Genomic DNA, 16,205 nt, shown 5'->3' with positions numbered 1-16,205 from the left:
GAATATTTTCTCTCTGATGTCCCTAAACCAGGCAGTTTAGTGGAAAGAGGGCTGACCATTGAGTTATATCTGGTTCCAAATCCAGGCTCTGACCCTTCTTTGCTGCGTGACTCAAAGTTTTTTCATCTGTAAAATTAAAGATAATTGTTCCCTATCTCACAAGGCTGAGGGTGGGGGGGAAGGGTGAGGATGGAGGAGGAGGAGGTGGAATGATGTGCTTTGTAAATTTGAAAACACTATGTAAATGTGAGCTGTTATTTTAAGCTTTGGGGGAAGAAGGATTGAGGATTCTTGCCTAAACCTAGTCAATAGCTAGAGTATTAGACTTTTTAAATAGTTGACTTGTATATGACCTGCTGAATATTTCCTAAATAGAAAAATTCATTTGGCCAGAATAGTGCTGGGAGGATGGAGGGGAGATCCTTTACCATCTTCCTAAATTACAGGTCTGACCTTGTAACCTTCCTGCTCAATGAACTCCTGACTTGCAGTCACCCCCCAAGATCAAATATAAAATCCTCTGTGTGACCTTCAACACCCTTCATATTCAGGCCTCTCCTTACCTTTCCAGTCTTCTTACACTTTACACTCCCCCACATACTCTGAGATCCACTAACACTGACCTCCTGGCGGGTCCCTACATAAAACACTCCATCTCTCAGCTCCCACCATTTTATCTGACTGTCCCCATGCCTGGAATGCTCTCCCTCCTCATTTCCCTCTCCTTTCTTCCCTAGATCCCTTCAGTTCCAAGCTAAAATCCCCCTTCTACAGGAAGCTTTTCCCATTCATTCCCTTTTAATTTTAATGCCTTCCTTCTGTTGACTATTTCCAATTTATCTTGTACGTAGCTCACTGATACATAGTTGTTTATATATTGTCCCCCCCCCACCCCACCCCTTTAGACTGTCAGCAGGGACCGTCTTTGGACTGACTACAGGAAATGCTTGGCATTCAAGCTGCTGACCTTGATGAATTCTCAAGGTCTGAAGAATTTCCCTCTAACACCAGAGGGAGATCATGAAAAAATGCAAATTGTAACTACAGGATGGATACTGAGAGCTGGGTGGATGAATGGATGGGTGGATGGTTGGGCTTTCAGAGCACTGGCAATGATTCTGCATACAGGACTCTCAGACACCCAGGGTTGGTGTCTTTGTAGAGGCTCAGAGCTCTTCAGAAATCCATGACTGTATATTTGTTCATGTTATTTCTGAGAAGAGGCATTTGTCTGCAAAGACCAGGCATACATCTCCCTGTAGAGTTTAAATCATAATATAGAGAAAGAAATCCCTGTGTGACTTGTTTCCATAGGGGCAAAGAAGGAGTTAAGAATTAGAAAATCATGTAGTGCCTACCTAGTTTACAATTGACTTCTCCGGTATTGATTCGTCTAAATTGAGTAAATATAGTACCATTCTCCCCAGGTCTAAGAGAACCATTGATTAAAAATATAACTATAGTAATACCACATACTGCTAAGAGCCATAGTTTCATAGATTTGAAGCAAGAAAGGACCTCCAAGGTCATTCTAGTCTAAGTCCCTGGTAACAGAAATGGAACTGAGACCTAGAAAGTTGGAGTGACAAGGTCACGCAGGTAGCACGTAAGAATTGATGACAGGAAGAATGAAAAACTAGCCTCCAAGCAGGCCCTGCTTCTGGAACATCCTAGCTGTGTGACCCTAGGCAAGTCACTTAACCTCTAAAGGGAGTTTCCTTTTCTAGGATGAGGTAAAGAATCTAGTTTAAAAAAATTGATGGAAGAGTTGGTTTAGCCAGTTTTCTTCTGATAGGTCTGAAACTCCAAATAAGAGAGAAAGAAAAAAGATGACCTGCTTTCAAATCCTGCCTTAGATACTAGCTCTGTGACTCATGGCACTTAACCTCTCTCAGTCTTAGTTTCCTCAAAATGGGCATAATAATAGCACCTCACAGGGTTATTGTGAGGATTAAATGGATAACATGTATAGTTGTTGGAAAAACTGAAAGTACTGTAATACTGTAGAGCTGTAATATACCTCAGGAAGTGTCTCATCTAATCAGAGAGTTCATTGTTTTGCCCAAGGTCACAAGAGTAATTTTTAGAAAGACCTGGAGCCAGAACCTATGTCTTCTAGTAGAGTCTGATGGGCTTTTTTTTTTTTAACTCTTTCCTGATCAGGACATAAAAGGAATTCCTGCAGTGGTTCACTGTTACTGAATTCAGAGGTTCACAATTTGAGCATGACTTGATCTGGGTCTCCCTATTGATTCCAGAATCAAAGTAAAACTCCTCCATTTAGCTTTTAAAGCACTTTACAGCCTGACCCCAATCAGTCTTTTTGGTTTCACTTGGTATTACTTTCCCTTCCCTGCTCTGAGATCTGGCCATACTAGCCTTCTCTCTGTTCCACGTATCAGACATTCAGTCTCTCATCTCTGGTCCCCCATGCCTAGACTGCACCCCCCCACCCCTTTCATTCCCCTTCATAATGTCCGTTTCTTCATTCAAGATCAGCTCAAGCACCACCATCTCTACAAAGACTTTCCTGATGCCCCCCAACTTAGTACCCTTCCTCTCAAACCACCTTGTATTTATTCAGTTTATGTTTATTCTGCACAAATCCTTGTTGTTTCACCTGTTAGAGTTCAAGCTCTTTTTAAGGAAAAAAGTGTTTTACTCTTTGTGTTTGCATCCCCAGTGCCTGGCACATAGTAGGAGCTCACTAAACCATTGTTGAGTGATTCTCTCATCTAACACTTTGCTAACACTTTGTACATAAAACCTTTTTTATTTCAGTTGCCTGGTCAGCCTTGACCACTATAGAGGGTGACATCGCTCTCTGTCCTTTCGAATCACCAGGCAGGCATTTTAATTCTATTAAGCCTTCATAAATACAGCACCATTCTCCTAGGGCTAAGAAAGTCATCCATTAAAAATGCCACTGTCGTGATAGCCACACGGTGCTGAGCCATGGGTCAGATTTAGCATGAAACGACCTTGGCGGTCATCTAGTCCAAGTCCCTCATTTTACAGACAACAAACTAAAGCCCAGAAGGATGAAGTGATGAGGTCCCACAGAGAACAAGGAACAGAACCAATATGTGGACCTGGGACCTCTGACTCTGAATCCAGTGTTCTTGTCCACTGTAACCTGGTGATATACACTGAGCAAGTCAGGAAACTCAGCAGCACTGGCTCTTTGGAATGATTTAGGTGTCCCCTTTCCCCCTGAGGGCTCAGAACAAACAGAAGCTTCACATTGGGAAATGACCCAAGGCCCCAGGGTCCAAAGGCATGGAGTCTGAGCCCAGGACAACCAGGAGGTCTAGGTCAGATCTACATGTTATTACTTTTGTTAAGAGGCTGTCAAAATACAGGGCAAAGGGTAGGTACGGGGTGATCTCCAAGTTAGAAGGATCAAAGCAGAAGAGTGTCCAAAGACAAAAATAGATGACATTTCACAGATTCTTAAAAGGATCATTGGACTACTCAGTTATTTTGACTGTTTTTGGACTGCCCATTGTGATTCCATGGTACATTGAACTCCTGGTGAGAAAATACTCTCTACCAATGAAGCTCAGCACCTGCTCTGCAACGTAAGAGCCTAGAGCAGTTAGCGAGGCGAGTCGGGTCATGAACTTCTTCTACAAATTTTTTCATACAACTGCATATAATTGGTTTCCTATGTAATTCTATGTATTTTATGCATTTAAAAACACTGTTCTGAGGCTCCATGGGCTTTACCCTATGCTAAAAGGTATTATTCTGAAGGAAGGAAAGGAAGAAAACAAGTATTTATTAAGCACCTACTATGTGCCTGCCTCTGTACATTAACCTCATTTGATTCTCATAACAACCTGGGAGGCAGGTGCTATTATTATGCCCGTTTAATAGTTGAGGAAACTAAGGCAAGCAGAGGTTTAAGTGACTTGTCCAGGATCACACAGATAGTAAGGGTCTGAGGCTGGATTGGAGTTCAGGTCATCTACTTCAATACACCTCCTAGGTAACACACACAAAAAAGTTAAGTACTTCTGTCTTAGAGGATTTCCTGAAGCACTAGTGATTATGAAGGAAGAAAGGAAGGGAGGGAGGAAGAAAGGAAGGAGAGAAGGAAGAAAGGAAAAAAGGAGGGAAGGAAGGAAGATAAGCACTTACCTTAAGTGCTTACTGTATAACAGGCACCGTGCTGAGTGCATTATAATATTTTTTCGTTGGTCCTCACAACAACTCAGCAAGGTAGGTGCTGTTATTATCCTGATTTTATAGCTGAGGAAACTGAGGCAGGCCCTCAGAGGATAAGTGACTTGCTCAGGGTCCCACAGCTCGTAAGTATCTGAAGCCAGATTTGAAAACTGGGTCTTGACTTTAGGCCCAGGGCTCAGGATCACACAATCAGTATGTGTCAGGAAAGGCAATATTGAAGCTGGTCTTCCTAACACAAAGCCAGCCCTTTATCCATGACAGTACAATTTTTACTAGACTGTCTAAAACAGTTTTAGGTCTGATGTTTGAAGTAGTCAGGGAAAACAGTGTCTACCATATATCATTTTCCTTCTCTAGTGGCATTTTAGAATTTAAATTAGTTAAGGTTATTCCCCAAGAAATTGATGGCATCGTTTCAGTCAATGAGTGTCATTGACTGTTTGGGGTGGAGAAGAGAGTGTTCTGTAGTTCTGTCCTGAGGGTTAGGGATGCCATTTTGCTACTTTATCATTCCATGTTTCATCTAGCTCTTACACACATATAGCCCTCAGTTAGGTTGTTAACTCCATCCTGACCCCAGCCAATCTGACCATAGGCAAACTGCATCATTTCTCTAGGGTTTTCTTTTCTCATTTCTAAAACTAGAGTGTCCTTATGCTACTGCCAAGGTATCACAGACCAAGAAAGGCTTAGCACCAGCTTGGGGAGAGCATGCTTCCTGTCCATAACTAGATTGCATGGAGTCAGCAGAGGGCTGCCATGAGAAGTAAAAAGCTTGCCCTCCACCTTGCCCTGTCTGGGCTCTTTCCTTCCTTCCTCATGGTTCTATCACACTCCTCTCCTCTGGCTTCACCTACCAATGAAACTACACCCAATTAGAACACATAAGGGATTGATAGAGTCAGAGGTAAGAGCCATGGGTGTGGGCCCTGGGCTATATAAGCAATCTCCATCTACCCACTACTCCCATCCCAATTTCCCTCAGGTAACTGAATTCTTAGTGATGGCTCCAATGCTACCATTTTGTTCTGTCCCTCATAGAGAAGTTCCAAATAATCTCAATAAATAAGCATTTATTAAGCACTTTCTACATGCTGCATACTGCTAAGTGCTAGGGATTCAAGGATAAAAATGAAATAGTCTCAGCCCTTGGAGAGGGTCTTTTAATGGATAATGATCAGTAAAGTACTCTGGAGTTCTCTTGAAACTAGATGTCCTCCTCAGCACAGCATATCAGTGTATTCACCTCAACGGTCCAGTGACTGTCCCTGAATGATAGCAGTGGAAGAAATAAAGCAGAGGTTTTGTCTTCAGACCTAGTCCTCAGAAGCCCATCACTTTGAAAGATATGGTGGGATCATTTCAGGTCCTTCTGAAAAGTAATTAGAAGGTACCCCACCTCATAATGTGGAGCAGTGGTGAGTTGGGGAGGGGGGCTTTATTTTACTCATTAAACATTTATTAAGCACTCCTATGTGCCGAGCACTGGAGATCCAAGGAAAAGCTCTGAGATAACAGCTATGTACAAACAAGTTATATACAGGATAAAATGGAAATAATCCACGGAGGGAAGTCACTAGAATTAACAGAGATCCAGCAAGCCTTTCGATAGAAGGTGGAATTTTAGCTGGTACTTGAAGGAAGCCAGGGAAACCTGAAGTATCCCAGGCGGGGGGGACAGCCAGTAGAAAATGCTCACAGCTGGGTGATGGCATTTCTTGTTTAAGAAACAGCAAGAATCCATTGTTATTTGTGTTTGATTTGATTTGATTCCGAAGATGATCAGAAGGCCTCAACTTGCAAGTGGAATCAAAGAATTTTAAAACCCGGAAGGAAGCTTTAAAATAAGTTCATCCAACCCCCTCATTTTACACTTAAAGAAACTGGGCTCAGGCATTTGAGGTCGTTTGCTCAAGGTCATAATTAGTAAGATGTAGAGTCAAAATCAGACTTCAGGGTTCAGATCTCTTGTGTTATTTGTAATCGACTTATTTTGTCTCCCCTCCTAAAATGGGCAGAAAACAGAAACTGAGATCAAGTTACTAGCCCCATGATTGCCATGAGTGGTTTTTCTACAGTTTTGTCTACCCAGTGATCAGGGTCCTGATTTAGAAGTGTCCTCCTTTGCATTGGTCCTCCTGCCACCACACATTGCTGACTCCCTGACCTGCTGCTTTCCTTTTGTATATGTCTTGCCTAGGCTGACCGGGTTTGGGATCCACCACTGCTTTGCTAGGAGCATGATGGGCCACGAGTTACCGCTGCTCACAAACTTCTATGCTGACTACTATACCACGGCAGGCATAGCCTTAGCTTCCTGCTTGGCCATGTGTTTGGTGGTCAGGTTCCTGGGCCGCAGGGGCGGGCTGCTGCTGTTCATGATTCTCACAGCCTTGGCCTCCCTTTTACAGCTTGGCCTCCTCAACCGTAAGTGGGGCACACGGGGCTGGGGAAAGAGTCTGGGGATTGGAGACTGGGCTCAAGCTCAGGGGCCCCCATCTCATTTTCTCAACTGCAACAAACTAAATCGGCTCAACTTCTATCTACCCATGTCCTTAAGGGGCCGGTGTAGCAGACAGACAGCAGTACCACCAAGAGGAGGAGCCCCATCAAATAAATATCCACTCACATTTAGAGGGTTTTTTATATACATTTTACCCAGGAGTGTGGCAGGACTTCAGGAAGACAAAAGCACTCAGAGCACAGAGGCTGTTTTTCCAGACTGAACAGCTTAAGAAAAAATTCTTTGTTGGGGCAGGGAGAAAAACAAGCTTTAATTAAGAGCATTCATGGAAACTGATTTTATTGGGCTCTTTTGTCTACTCTGTGGGTTCGCAAAAAGGAAAAAGTTAGCGAAGCCTTCCTAAGGCCTTTCTGGCTGAACTGTTATTAAGTAAGATGATAGCATCTCTGTGTCCTCGGGGGCCAGCTTATAATAAATAGTATTGTATTTATTTTTATTTTATTATAAATAAAAAACTGCCTCATGAGGAAGAACAGATCATATGTTTTTGTATATGAAATTGGGAGAGAGGGAGACAGGGGAGAAAGAGGTCAGAACATTTCTATTTTTTTCAGTTGACTCTTTACATGAAAGGATTGACTTGATTTCCAACAAATGCTTCCCAGCTCTGCTTTTTGTTGGGGCTGTGGAATTTCTCGGGAAATTAGAAAGAATTGCACACAGAGGTAGGAAAGGCATCTAGTCTTGTTATAGTAAAGAAGGCCCATCTCTTTCACCCGTGTAGAAATATCTTGATTGGTTGACTGCCCCTTTGGCAGACCCAGAGAAAGGGATGGATAATTGGGTGGAGCTGCTGAACTGTCTTTGTACTGAAGAACCAGACACCCTGAGATAAAGCCTCAGTTCACTACCGGACAGGTGTTGCTGTGGGATTTCCCCCTTTGACACAAGGAAAACCAAAAAGAACTGTTTGGATTTTACTGTCTTAACTGTGTAGTTGTAGGATATAGAACCACAGAATGTCAGAGCTGGGAGGGACTTTAGAGGTCCTCTAGTGCTACTCCCCTCATTTCACAGATAAGGAAACTGAGGTCCGGAGAGATAGCTCAGCTTGCCCAAGGCCATGACTCAATCTAGTGACAACACTCCATTCGGTAGAAATACAGAGTCCTTTCCATAGCATTGTATTATAAGAGAAAGGAAACCCACCAGTGGTCTGAGTTTTACTCTCATCCTCAAGACCTACATGAAAAAAACAAACTAAAAGGACTGAAATCTCTCTCCAAAGTCTGTCCCTGGGGTTTCTTGCATAGTGGAGACTTGGTGCCCATGGCCAGTTTTACAAAATAGCTCATTTCAAACCTCAGTGGTGTTTCGTTTAGCTTAGCTTACTCAGACATTCCCTGTTGGGCTAAGAGATAGATTGGGGTTTTTTGGGGGGGGGGGGGAGTTTTAAAGGTATCCCTAAGAAACAAAAAGGAATAAGGAACCAATTCTCTGTGATGGAGCAACTTGTGTCCTCTTTTCCCAAATGGGCTATCACTTGAGCCAGGGAATGAAGGATTTATTCTTAGTTCATTGGGAGATTTGGGAATGAGTTCTACCAAGCAAGGCAGTGAGCCAGAAGCCTTGGGGAGATGGGGGATTGCCTTGGGAGGTATCCCAGACTCTCCACTCTGGACTCTGGTTTGGACTATCCGGGTAGCTGTGTCAAATGACACGCTATCATGTAAGTAATGAGCTCACTAAAAATACTGTCTGACCGGCTCAGTCCTCAGAGTTCTCCATGCTTCTCTTGAACACAGGCCAGGGACAGTTTTTGAATCATTTTATACGCTGTCAGGCTCACTTCTTAGTTTGAGGCTAAGAGCTTCTGGGGGGTTCATTTTTCTCTCCAGACTCCTAAAACCATGGATTGGAAACCATTGCATTTTTTTTTTCTGTCCTTACTTTCCCAACAAAGAAATCTTTGTGTAGTCCAAGTGCTAATTCTCAGTGCCTCCCAAGTCGTTATCGCTGTGCATTCATTCTCAGCATCTCATTATGTTTCTGGCCTCTGGCTCGAATCTGGGCTGGCAAGATGCTCATGCTGAGTGTCACACAGACTCTGAAGAGGCACAGTGGTGTCTCGGATAGGAAATGAAGTGTATCTGTAAACAAATCGCATGGAAATAGGCAGTGACCCCATCACTAACATGCTTACTTTCTTTCCTTCTTTTTCTTGTTTGACTTCATCTTTTACTGCGGTACATTTATTTTCTTGAATCCAGTGATTGGAAAATACAGCCAGCATCCAGGTTCAGGTAAGCATTCACCTCCTTGTGCCATGCACCCACAACATCTCACCTTTCTGCTATGTACAACTGGGCACCTTTCTCAGGACTCATAAAATTCATTGATCTTTTATACACTTGATTTTCCCCCTCATCCACCCAAGTATTGCAGATGAAGGTTGCCACAGGTTGGGAAATACTATTTGCATTCTTTTATACCTTCCTGCTATCCTTCCTTTCACCAGAAATGGCTATTTATCATTCCTAATTTTTGTCCAGCTTAGCATGTGGCCCCTTCAACTCTTCCCTTGGCAATGATTGTCAACCCCAGCCTTTGGAATGAGCGTGAGTGCAGTTTGTCTTATGGGCAGAGAGACATGGGAAGTGCTAACACCATGGAAGGCTTTGGAGGCCTTGCCAGCTACGTTGCCTAGGGAAATTGTCAGTGCCTGCTCTAGCTTGTCGGGATCAGTGATGCGGTAGAACTGCATTGAGTCCCCCTGCTGCTGGTTAGATATCCCTGACCTTACCCCATTCGAACTGGATGCCTCTGGGAGTTCTTTACCATTTTCATATAAGCTGCAAATCCTGCACCTCACCTCCTAGCAATACCAAGAGTTCCTTAGAACATGAACCCCAGAAGCATGGAGATGTTATCTGACTGAATCCTACATTTATTATGATATTGGCTTCTGGTTAAAATACCCAAGCATATCTGCCATAAACTACTAAGATGCTCATCATATTTCAGCATTTCTCTCCCAGAACCATATGTCCTTCTGGGTCACATTTAGAGAAATAGAATTTTTCATATCAGTTAATCTCTCAATGATATTGGGAGAACTTGAATTTTCATTTTCTTTAATTACAAAGATTGAGGTGCCCTTGTGTTGGCCTATCCAATCCAGGGGCCAAAAAGGAAAAGGATTTCTGGGACTCAAAGGCCATCCTCTCTGGATGAAAAAAAAATTGAGTGCAAAAATTTTAAGGAAAGTCACTGTGCCATCATAAGATCACAATAACACCTCAACTATCAGTATAATTATGTCTTTTGTAAGGGGTGCTGGGAGAGGCTCCTGTCCTTTGCAATAGCCCTGTGAATATTCCCACTCTTGCACAGTGGAAAGGAAGCTCAGTTACCTGTCCTGAAGGGGTGATGAAACCTACATCTCAGAGGCATCTGATCTCATAGTTCCCTGAGGTCTTTATTGGGTTTTATAGGAAGCTACCCTATGTTTCTTAATAGAGTGGGAAAGGTCATCATTTAGAAGGATCTTTCTCTACTCTACTACTACCCCTGCCTTTTCTCCTTATCTTTTCTCCCCTGTCCCACTTCCCGCTCCTCCCCCAATGCTCCACCTTGGTGCCCCATCTTTACTGCTCTCTCTTCCCTCCCTGCCTCATTTTACTTCCTCTGTTCATCAGGAATGAGTGAAAAAGTCAGAGAGAAATTCTCCACCACGTTTTCCATTGTGGGTATGTTTGCCTCACATGCGGTGGGCAGCCTCAGCGTTTTCTTCTGTGCAGAGATCACCCCAACAGTAATAAGGTAAGCCATCAAAAGATCCATCAAGATGCCACCCTGGCTCCCCTCCACCCCACTGCCCTCTCCCCGCTCCAGATAATGGTCTAAATCTGGATTCAGTTTGGCATGGCTTTATTGCCTGCTAGTAGTAGACCTGTCTCTGGACCTAGAGCAGATTGCTCACCTGTTTGCCACAGCTTGTTCCTGAGTCATCATTGGTCCTGTGACTCTAGCCTGAGTTCATTTCCCTGGGTGTGGCATGCTGTAATGGCCACGTCTGCTTCATTATTTGCTTGTCTGAGAACAGTGACTTTGACCCTGAAAACAGGAACCGAGACAAGTCTGGCACCTGAAAGAGTGTGGTAACTGGAGGAGGACAGGGTGTTGTGTCGTATAGGACAAGGGAGATGGAGAAGGCTTTGCTTGGCAAAGGAGGAGAAGGAATTGGGTCAATTACTGACAGCCTTCTGATGAAATGAGGCCTTAAAGAAGGCTCTGAAGTCAAAGAACCTAGATTCAGATTCCATTTCATATGCTTACTACTTGTATGACCCTGAACATTCAGTTCAATTCAGTAAACATTTATTAAGTGTGTGCTGTGTGCCAGGCACTGTATTAATTTCAGTTTCTCTATCTGTCAAATGAGAAAGTTGGCCTAAATGGCCTCTCAGATTCGTTCCTACTCAAGAGCTATGATCCTATGATTTCCCCAAGTCTCCCAAAAGGCCTCAACAGCAACCATCTGGCTCCCCATCTAGAACTATTAACTTGTGTTTGACTATTAATTTGTTTGTTTAGGGATGGGATGGGATTAAATAGTGGGAAGAGAATCAGCCTCAGAACCAGGAAGACATACCTGGGTTTAAGTTCTATCTCTACACACGTTGGCTGTATTACCCTTGCCCAGTGGTCACCAAATATTTTTGATCTTGCATTCACTCTTAATGAAAAAAATTCTTTATGGCAATGCTGGGGGGTGGGGTGGGGGGAGACACAGCATGCTGGCAGATTTTCCCAGTTCTTACCCAGCTGCTGTTGTCCAGGGAGAGGGTTAGGTTATAACTACCCTGAGAAGCTGATGCCCGAATCAAAATGGAGAAAGTTGGGAATTTGCAAAGACATGAAAGGGATGGAATGGGGAGCATCGACCTGTGATGAGTAAAAGGTGGGCGTGGTCTTATTAGAGGCAAGCCCGTGATTGACTAACTGGGCAGGGTGGGAAGCGACCTTCCTTTCCCCCAGCCCCCCTTAATTGTGTGATCACACATTCCTTGCTGTCAGACCTTTGCCCTAAGAAATTTCGAGGAGGCCATGCTCTGAATTAGTAGGCAGGGTTTCTTCATCTGGGAGTTCCTCATACCAATGAATTCACATGTCCAGGCTGTATCCCTAATTTGTTTTCCTTTATTAAGATTGTATCTTTCAAGCTGATCATTTAATTGTTTCTAGTGACAAGACTAAGTAGGTAAGCCCAACAAACATTTGAAGGTCTTGAAATATTTCATCACAGAGTGATAAGAGATTATACCTTGAATGCCTAACTGAGCAAAATCACCATTGTAAAGGATGTAATAATGACCTCTGTAATTAAGGTTTATGCAAGCACTTATCTTGATTCTTCCTCATAATAAAAAAAAGTTCACAGACCGCCAAGGTACTCAGGCACTGACTTGATCTATGACAGGATAGATAATTCCTTTCCTCTCTCTAGGACTTTTCTCACTTATGAAATGAGGACATTGAACTAACGCAATCTGTAAGTTCTGTCCTAGCTCTGACTCAAACTAGGGAGCATAGTTGGTAGAGCACTGGACCTGGAATCAGGAAGATTTGAGTTCAGATCTGTCATCAGACACTTACTAACTGTGGACAAGTCACATTACCTCTGTTTCCCTCAGCTTCCTCATCTGAAAAGTGGGGATAATAAGAGCATCTTCTTCTCAGGGTTTTTGTTGATCAAATGAGGTAAAATTGATAAAGGTGCCTGGCATGTAAGTAAACACGATATAAATCTTGGTTATTTTTATTTTAAGGGGCTTTGTGACACTGATCTTCATGTAACAATTTCATTAGTATAAAAATAACATATACCTTGTAGTTTACAAAGCACTTTCCTCATGATAGTCTTCTGAGGTAGTTAATGCATACCTTATTATTACCCCTATTTTACAGATGAAGAAGCTGGGGCTAGGAGAGGTTAAGTAATCTTCCCAAAGTCACACAGCTAACTCTAGTGACAAATACGACCAGATCTCATGACTCTCAGAATAGGATTCTCTCCACTATTCCACACTTTCTTTTCTTAGGCAGGGAATAGTCACTCAGGTATATAATAAGCTTTTGGATCTGGTATCATTGAAACCTAGATTTCTTGACTTTGAGTATAACACTTTTCTACATCATGTTGATATTTTGGGCATAAATTATGAACTGAAATTATCATTAAGCTCTGGCTAAAATGCCCAGTTTGCCTAATTTTCCCACACTGAAATACAAACAGATCACCATAGTCCAGGGCAGGCTATGTATGGAACAATTAATTCAGCCTCTGGGGCTAAGTGATTTTTTTTTTTAACTTCATGTCTTTTTCCTGCAAGTTTTCAGATAATCATGCTGACAACAGAGTTTTCAGATGACCTCATTATCTTGGAATTTTTACAATATATTCCAAGCCTGAAACCTATTTGGTATCTGTTGGGGTTTTTAAAAACTTTTAAAATTATACATACTTAAAGAAAAAGCAATTAAAAGCAAAGTAATCCATTTTGCTCAGACCATCTGAGCAGGCCAGACTAAACCAATGAAAGATTCTTTATTTCATGCCTGCAAATTAAATTAAATTAATTTCTGCTGGGGTTTTTCTCCTCCAAATGAAATACACTTGTCGTGTTCTAATGAGGAATGTTTCAAGAACTATGTTTCTGACAAGGAACTTCTCCCCTTTTTTACCTTGTTCCATTATATTCCTTTCATGATTCTCTCTTACTCTGGGACTGTGAGCTGGTTGATCTTGTGTGTAGCAAGCCAAGCCTGGGGATGCATCGCTTCCCTCTTCCTCCTTCTCACAAATCTGGAACAATTATATTAGTGCATAAACTCACAAAAGGTGATTTGCCAAAATGAGGACCTCAGGATTTTAACCCTCCACTACATTTCTCTTCACTTGCAACTGACCAAAGCAATTCAGTTTCCCAAACATTTATTAAGGGCCTGCTAGGCCTGGGCACTGAGGATCCGAAACAGTCTCTACCCCCCAGAGCTTACGTTCTACTGGAATGTTAAATAAAAGGTTTCCCCTTATCATGGAGGAAGAATTTCAAGGGAAGGAAAAAAAAGGAAGGAAGGAAATAAAGAAGGGAGGGAAGGTAGAAGAAAGGAAGGAGCACTTAATCTGGGTGCCTATAATATAAACACAGCAAAAAGAAAACCAGTCCCCGACCTTAAGGATTTAAAATTCTAATAAGGAGCCCAAGGGGAAGGTGGAAAGGAATGGACGGTCCTTAGCCGGAAGGCCGTCTTGAACCATTCCACAAAATAGATGCCCCTGAGGAACTTGTCAGCAAGATGTCAGTGAGGACAGGCCTCACCCAGGGATATTGAGACTGCAGGGACCGTTGGATGCTCCGGGCACTGAGGGCAGTTTCAGGGTGAGCTGATGGCAGAGGCATAGTTTGGGACTCTCTGAACTTCTGTTTAGGACTCCCCTGGGACACTGTGAGTGAAATACTCTGCTTTCTTCCCTGGCCTTGCCATCTCTTCACTCCTTATCTCCCCTTCATACAAATCAACTCTAGGCAGAGGTGGCCAGGTGAGGGTTATTTGTCTAGGAAGAGAGGGGGTTCTGTAGCCAAGGCCAGCCCTTTGCCATAAGGATAGCAGAGTGGGATGGCTTTACATTTTTTCTTCTAAAAAATGAATAGTTCCAATAATTAAGATGTTACAGCTAATAAGTAATTGCCTCAGAAAACCTTTAAAGCATTTAGACATTTTGCTGCAATTTTCATGTTTGGAAATATAAGAGACTGGCAGTATTTCCTCTTAGTGAATGATCAAGACTCAATAGTGTAAAGTGTAAAATAAAATCCTGGAAATTTTGCAGATTTTGTTGCAGAGAGCCTCTACCCAGACTCTCAGCCTTGGTCCAGACTCACTTTAGCATTTTGGAATAAGTGGGTTCCATGGGGCTCCTCAGAATTTATTTGTAGGACTACATCTGTCTCAGATCTAGTGAATTCCAGGTGGCATCAGTCAGTAAGTCAGTGAGTAAGGATTTATCATTTGTTACTTGTCAGCTACTGAAAATACAAAGACAAAGGATGAAATAGTCTCTTCTTGCAAAGGTCTTACATTCTGATTTTTACATACATATACATATTTGTATCTAATGGTAGCCATCTCCAAGGTGGGGGGGGGGGGAATTTACATATGTCTTTAAAGGAATATAGCAAGTTGTACATAATAAACCTGCAGTTTCATGTGCAGTCATCTTTTTTTATTAGACTATGTTATGGAAATACTCATTTTATTCCATAAATTAAAAATAAATTTTAAAATTTTAAAGATCTTATAATCTGATGAGGGAAACAAGTACATACAGAAATGTATAAAAAATAAATCCAAAGTAGTTTAACTCAGGGTAGTCTAGGGAGGGCACTAGCACCTGGAGGGAGGAGAGCATGAAAAGTTCCATTGTAGAAGGTGCCGCTTGAGCTTCATCTTGAAGGAAGAGAGAGGCAGAGGTGAGGAAGGAAGGCATTTCAGGCATGGAAGACTACCTGTCAAAGTCAGGGAAACAGAAGAAGAGAAGGCCAATGTCTGGATCTTAGAGTGCAGGAGGGGAGGCTACAAAGAAAGGTTGAGGCCAAGGTACAAAGATCTTTAATAGCAAAACAGAGGCATTTATATATTTTACCAGATGATAAATATGATGCAACGTGGAGCCACTGGAGTTGACTGAGTTAAGAAGTGAGTATGAATCAGTCTGAAATTTAGGAAAGTCACTTTGGCAGCTATGTTTCAATGGGAAGTGGGAATGGGAGTGGAAAGAGGCTTATGGAGATCAGACCAATTAGGCTACCATTGTAATCATCTAGGCAAGGGGGTGACAAGGGCTTGAATTAAAATAAGTGGGTGAATCGAAAGAAGGGGCCAGGTAAGAGAAAGGTGTAGGTAGAAATGACAATTGACCAGATACCTGGAATGATGGAGAGGGAGAAGTTGAGGATAATGCAAGCTTATGAACCTGGGAGACTGGAAGGATGGTGGTACCTTAAACAGAAATAGAGAAGTCTGGAAGAGGGGAGAGTTTGAGGAGAAAGATAATGAGTTCACTTTTTCATAACTTGAGTTTGAGATGTCTCCAGGAATGTTTGGAATGTCTAATAGGCAATTTTGGGACTGAAGCTCAGGGGAGAGCCTAGGGCTAGATACATATCTGTGTATTATCTGCCTGTGATAGGATTAAATCCAAAGGAGTTGATGGGGTTATAAAGAAAGTGAGAGGAACAGAGAGGGGAGGAGGGAAGAGAAAAGCTAGAACAGAACTTTGAGGAATGCCCACAATTAAAGGGCATAATATGAAGCGAAGTCAAGAGAGGAGACTGCAAAAGAGTGGTCAGACACATAAGAGGACCAAGAGAGAGAAGTATCACAAAGACCCAGAGAGGAGAAGATATCCAAGAAGAAAAGATGGTCAAAAATGTCAAGTGCAGCAGATAGTTTGAGAAGGATGAGGACTGAGGAAAGATTATCA

General features: G+C 42.5%; 1 protein-coding gene across 4 annotated transcripts in view; it reads left to right on the top strand.

Moving 5' to 3' along the window:
* SLC22A23 (solute carrier family 22 member 23) overlaps positions 1–16,205 on the top strand; it is a 254,170-nt gene that overhangs the window by 224,622 nt on the left and 13,343 nt on the right. For 3 of the 4 annotated variants that reach the window (XM_072603690.1, XM_072603692.1, XM_072603693.1), the window contains exons 7-9: positions 6,392–6,618; positions 8,926–8,958; positions 10,354–10,477. In XM_072603690.1, coding sequence (XP_072459791.1) covers positions 6,392–6,618; positions 8,926–8,958; positions 10,354–10,477 — 384 coding nt within the window. Of the gene's footprint in view, positions 1–6,391; positions 6,619–8,925; positions 8,959–10,353; positions 10,478–16,205 lie in introns of those variants that run through there. The other variant, XM_072603691.1, reaches the window with a different exon arrangement.

This window comes from Notamacropus eugenii, chromosome 4 (genome assembly GCF_028372415.1).
Source record: "Notamacropus eugenii isolate mMacEug1 chromosome 4, mMacEug1.pri_v2, whole genome shotgun sequence".
Lineage (NCBI taxonomy): Eukaryota > Metazoa > Chordata > Mammalia > Diprotodontia > Macropodidae > Notamacropus > Notamacropus eugenii.
The sequence above is the reverse complement of the archived record's forward strand: the minus strand, read 5'-3'. Positions and strand labels throughout refer to the sequence as shown.